Source organism: Gadus chalcogrammus, chromosome 6 (assembly GCF_026213295.1).
Source record: "Gadus chalcogrammus isolate NIFS_2021 chromosome 6, NIFS_Gcha_1.0, whole genome shotgun sequence".
Lineage (NCBI taxonomy): Eukaryota > Metazoa > Chordata > Actinopteri > Gadiformes > Gadidae > Gadus > Gadus chalcogrammus.
Genome location: NC_079417.1, coordinates 7,795,551 through 7,801,716, shown reverse-complemented (window position 1 = coordinate 7,801,716; position 6,166 = coordinate 7,795,551). Strand labels below are relative to the sequence as shown.

General features: G+C 44.1%; 1 protein-coding gene across 1 annotated transcript in view; it reads left to right on the top strand.

Moving 5' to 3' along the window:
• Nucleotides 1-246: 246 nt before the first annotated feature.
• galnt9 (polypeptide N-acetylgalactosaminyltransferase 9) overlaps nucleotides 247-6,166 on the top strand; it is a 70,652-nt gene continuing 64,732 nt past the window's right edge. Inside the window, exon 1 of the mRNA XM_056592775.1 lies at nucleotides 247-487. Coding sequence (XP_056448750.1) covers nucleotides 247-487 — 241 coding nt within the window. The remainder of the gene's footprint in view (nucleotides 488-6,166) is intronic.

The following is a 6,166-nucleotide window of genomic DNA, read 5'->3' as shown; positions in this document are numbered from 1 at the left end:
GGCAGCCTTGCCCAGCACCACCACCACCAGAAGCCTTGAACTTGCATCCCGGCTTGGTGGGATGTGACGCCGAGAGTGAATGGTGCGCCACCTCTGAGCCGCTGAGCTGTCCGTGGTCCTGAAAGAAGCTGCTCTGCACACACTCACACGCACAAATCTCATAAGTGGACTCAAGACCCTCGTCCATATGGACACTGATTTGGCCTGACAACGCCTCAGCACCAGCCCCCTTCCTTACTCTCTTCCATGGCTGTGGCACGCAAAATCAAAACTTTGCTGACCGTGAACATTTTGGTTTTTGTCGGCATCATTTTGTTCTCGGTCTACTGCAGAATACAAGACCGCTCCGAGGAGCTCATCCAGATCGGTCGGATCTCGGACCAGAGACTGCGAGCTAGAAATGGCAAAGTTACAAACTTGGTGGACAGGCAATCCATTCTGCAGAGGCTGGAGCGCCTTGAAGATGTGGTCTACAATCAGTTGAACGGTAAGGATGCCTGACTATATTGTGTGCTTTTCAATGTAACATATGGGGTAGGGGTGTATTTTGCAATGATCCTGTGCCTTAAGTAAAACTTCTTTATCTTTCTGCTCCTCTAAAATAGCCTGAGCAATACTGAAAAGTAGTTTTCTGATCAGGAGAGAACAGAAAAAGGTTGCTATACAGCAGACTTACAGTTAGTCTCTTATATCTCTTACCAATACAAACGGTAAATCACTGATAGCTTTCGGGCTCTAGGGATAATCATGGACATATTTCCATGTTCTCACTTTAATGTAAAATAGTAACTTGTCTTCTGGGGGAAAAGTCTAATGAAAAAAGTAATGTGGCAGTTCTTTCTTATTTCCAAACCTCTTTGGATGAATTGTATTTCACAAAAGACAAATACAACAGTACTTTGTTTCCTACCATGCAAAACAAACCTTTAAGAGGGTTTCAGACTTTTACCCTAGCACAGAGTATATTATCTTACACTGAGAAGTAATCCAATATCTGAACTGGAACACCTATGCAATATATTCATTTCAAACAGAAACAGGGTCACACAAAGACTGCTTTAGCCCTCCCTTGCAACAGTGTCCAATTCCATATCAAGACATTAAATCACTGCATGAAAAATTATAGAAACTGAGCAATAAATATCTTTCCTTTTCAAATCCTGAGCGGGGTTGAAATGTCTGCATGGGTTTGAATGAATGTGACGTATCATGAATGGAGACTTCACTGAACTGGAAAGATACTATCTTACCGACACATTACCAACAAGTTAGCTCGTTAATCTTTTGATTGGCTGTCATTACCGGCCATATGTTTTTGATATGTTTCACAGGAGGGGGTGGGGAGCCTCCGGTGGGGAGAGGCATGTGACTACTATTAAGGAGGGATGTTTAACGGACCGTGTAGTACTCACTAAGAGGGAGTCGAGGCTCAGTGAGAATACAAGCTTGTAAACGGCCCTGGGAGCTGTGTGATATGTGGACGGGCATAACTAACGCAGGGGCAATGTGGAAGAAATGTTACAACAGAGCAGTGTTAATGTTCAACACATGGCTTAGTATTATTAGAGTATTTTTGTTGTTATCATTATGAGTAGTTTTATTCATAGTCATGTTTGTATTAGTATTGACGGCTATGGTCGTCATAGTGGGGTTATTGTGTCTTTGACTTACTGCCATTGTTAACAGATGCTTTTTGTTAATATGTAAGGAGTCTCATCAAAGGGTGCTTTTATCTCTCAACCGCTCCAAAAAAAACCTTGGTTTGCCCCAAATTCGAGTCGCTTTGTGACTGTTGTTTTTCCAGTGTTACATCTGCCGAAGTTCTGTTATCCCTTTGTACACAAAAGAGGGTCACTGTTGCTCTCTGAGTTATGCTGTACATCCCGAGTGTCTCGCCGAGACACCGCTCCAGAAGGAGGAGAACTCCTTCTCGCGCTCGGAGAAGATGTAATACATTCTTTAGTACCTGAACCCCCATGCAGAAGAGCCGCTTCCCCCCAGAGAGGAACAGTAGCGGTGGTGGTGGTTCTTCCTTTCTTTCTTTTTTCCTCCCCTCCTACCTTTCTTTCTTCTCTCCTTCCTTCCTTTCTTTCTTTCTTCTTCTTTCCTTCTTTCCTTCCTTTCTTCTTTCCTTCAATCTATCTATTTATTCTTGGTTATTGTTGCTATCGTCTAGAACATATGACAATCTGGTCCTATAAAAATAGTGTACTGCATAATCACACAGACACACACACGCACAAAGACACACACACACATCACACACACACACACACACACACACACACACACACACACACACACACACACACACACACACACACACACACACACACACACACACACACACACACACACACACACACACACACATAGATATATGTAGTCACACTTCATTGTCCAATTAGCCTAGCCTACGTGTCTTCATAGGTTGGAGGAAATCAAAGCGTTTGGAGTAAGCCCACGCAAACATAGCCCAAAAACAATTACAGCACACCGGCGCTACCAACTGTGTTACTATGCCCCAACCTGCACTGTGGTATTTAATATATTGTCGTTTGCTTCAAGGCACATTAAACAGACAAACTTTTTTTTAAACGACTAAGGGAGTTGCACATACCTTTAATTAAAATTGTTGTTGTTTTTTGTCAAATAAGGTGGCCTAGTATTTACCTTTGAGACCATAAAGTGTGGAAACATTCACTTTTATAATCCCTCAATAGCCTTAGTGCTTTACTTTATTATTGAACGTGTTTCTCTATTCCTTGTCACAGCACTTTTACTGAAGCAACTGCAAATTGCGTTTGGCGGCCATTGGGAATTAATCTAGCAGTTGGGGGGAGGATCCAGCATGCCAATAACTATTAACATGACCTGCAGCGCTATGAAATAATTGGCTGTGCCGCCGTGTTGTCACCTACCAATGACAATCCAGGGAATTTACAGCAAAGACTCATGTGATGGAGAGAGTCCTCAAAATGGCTCTGAAGTCTTACCTCTATGATCTGATGGACACACATGCGTTTCTTCAGAAAGCCCACCTATGGAGGATGACCCCCTCGTGGTTTATCAGCCGCTCTCTTCTGCCGTGGGTCCTACCATCTCTTCCTCAGGGGTGAGTGGGTGGAGGGGGGTTGTTAAGCTTGCTGTTAACGTGCTTGTAAAGCATAGAGCTTTGGCTTTAAACCACACAGTCCACATAGTTCCTCCCTTACTGCTATCGCCGATACATTCTCCACCTCAGTGGTGAGGATAATTGAAGGCTTCAGCTCAATGATAAACAAGGAGCTCGATAGAGGATGGAGGACAGTACACCATTTATATTTAAAGTATAGGCCGGCGGAGAATTGTATTCGAAAAACTTCCTTGGGCATTTTTTCGAGTTATTTGTACAATTATAAGATGTTTGTAGTGTTGCTAGAACCCGCTTACAGGCAATGGGGGGGGGCTGAGCAGCACAAGAAAAAGGTCTCATATTCAGATCAGAAAGCGTGGCACAGCTTGCATTCTTTTGTATAGTGAGAGCATACAGATTGCACTATTTGCCCAGTCATTTTAGGAGATGCCTGACATTATCGAAGGTGCTCTGCCGACTGCTGTAAACAACAAAAATGCACAACGGTGAATAAGGAATCAAACAACAATGTTGTGAAGGACAAAGTGCTGAACAACACAGACAACAGAGTTGGCCTTTTCCGTAATTGATTGCAGACCTCTGCTCAATTGAGATGGACGGCAACTTCTCTCCACCTCAAGCCCATCGGTAACGTACCTGAAAATCAAGGCTAGAAAGAAATGCAATTTATTTGAGACAGTCCTTCATCTACAGACAGTTCTGCGGCAGACAGTGCAGAGGTCCATGGCGGCATGGATAAAACTTTCACTCTTCCCTCAGAACTATCACCACATGTCTTAAAACTACTCACAGGGAAGGCAGGAGAAGACAAAATAACAACCGTCCTTCTCAGTCAGAGTTAACGGCTTGTGCCCGAGCATTTGTCCTTGTTTGATTCTGCCCACCGCGGTGGAGCATGCGGTCAGAAAGAGCCCCTTGTCATGCAGCCATGCCTGGGACTGGTAGCCTGAGCGTGGCATGGGCCTGACGGTACACCAGCCCCTGAAATGGAGCTCCCGCACTCCGCCATATCGTCTCATCTGGGGATTCAATAACTGCAAAAAAGCCCACTTTGTTACATTTATTTTTACTGAAGCTGCAGCGATACAAGTTTTAACGAGAGATAACATTTCTACGGCTGTGTCTCTCTTTTTCAAACACATCCTGCATGAGGACCTTCTGCTAACTCTGTTTTGAGAATTGCTTTGTGCATGCATGCTTGAGTGTGTGTGTGTGTGTGTGTGTGTGTGTGTGTGTGTGTGTGTGTGTGTGTGTGTGTGTGTGTGTGTGTGTGTGTGTGTGTGTGTGTGTGTGTGTGTGTGTGTGTGTGTGTGTGTGTGTGTGTTTGTGTGTGTGTGTCCATGTGCATGCTTTTACAGTTATGCATTCATGCATGTCTGTATTTGTGGGTTTGTATGAGTCTCTGTTTGTATATGTGTAGTAACGTTTAAGAATTACAGACACACACTCAGACCATTAGCGAGAGCTCTTGGATGTCGGCTGGTAAAATGAAATAAATTTAAATGATGATATGTAGATGAGGGGCCGGGCAACATAATAGTTTCAGGAATAGATGAAAATCAATTCTGCCAAGGCCGTTAGAATCACAGTAATGTATTCTATGCTCATATTTGCAAAAATAAATATGCCAATAATGGCAGGGGATTTTAGAGTGTGCTCTAAATATATATTTTAGGCCTAGCAATCATCGTCTATCAGGTCGAGATGATGGAATTCTTCTGTCTTTTTTCCCTATTTTGATAGTGAAATTCTCTCTGATGACGCTTTATTGATGCTAGAAACGCTAACACCATCATTACGATTATATATACTTTATATTTGTTTATGTTGCAATACATGTTGTTTTTTTTAAGCTTGGCTGACACACTGTTACTGATATTGGAGATTAGTGCTAAAACATTATGTGTTCGTAGAAAAACAAGAAAAAGCAAGCCATCCAAGAGTAATTCCGTTTGGAAATTGAAGTCTTTTGGAAATAATGAGAAGAAGGAGAAAGAATAGGCTCAGCCTTTTTCCGATTCTGTTACTGGGTCTTGGAAATTGTCGACCATAACTGCCTAGCTATTTGATGTTTGTCCCTTCTATACAAAGAATGAAAGAGCATCAAAAGGCACGTAGACAGCATGTCGTCTGCGTGAGTGTGCGCACGTAAAACACGTTGGCCTTCCTTGTTGTTATTCAAGAACGGGCGCCACACACTGATTCGAGTGGTAGGTTCAATTGACGTGCAAATGCTTTGAGGGCTTAAATCTTGCATAGGAACAAGAATCCGTTGTTTAGATATCATCACGGCGAGGGGTGAGCCAGGCGTTTTACGAATCAACCTCGTTATCCTCTCGACGCGTGCCGCCACGTTCTCCAGGCCTCACTCCACTCTCCCAACCCCTCAATATTTCATGGATTTGTTTTTCAGCCTTCAAAAGCCGATCTTATCAACCTCCCCGGAACGAGTCGCTCTGCCCCTTCTTTCTTCCTCGCCTCTTCTTTACTCTGAGAGATCACCAGCCTGCTGCACCGCCATTAATATTTAGACCACCCGTGCATCACTTTGGACAACACATGAAGGCACTCTGGCTCTTAAATCACCGGCCCCTTCTAAAACACACGCGTCTCTCGTGCCTGGCTCGCCGAGGCCCCGGCTTTCTGAAGGTTGCTCAATCATTCATCATGTTACCCGGTTTAATGTGTCGGGCCATCGTGGGGATGGGTACAAAATGATGTTGAGACGCAACACGAGGGGGGGGGGGGAAGAGACCGATGTGTATTCGGATGTTGCCGCACGTTTTTAGTCAGATTTTTTGACAGATGTTATTCCTATTTCCAGGCTGTGTGTGTTGTGTACGTTGCACAGGGCATGGGTTATGGGTGTGTTTGCTCCACCTCGGTGGGGAACTCAGGGTTGTGTGTTTGCACTGGAGGAAACAGCTGCTGGGTTGTAATTGCCTCACAGCGGGGCGGAGGATGATGTTGTGCCAATGAGTCTCTCAGGTAGAAGATCTCGAAACTTGATACGTGTTGATACTTGTCGAG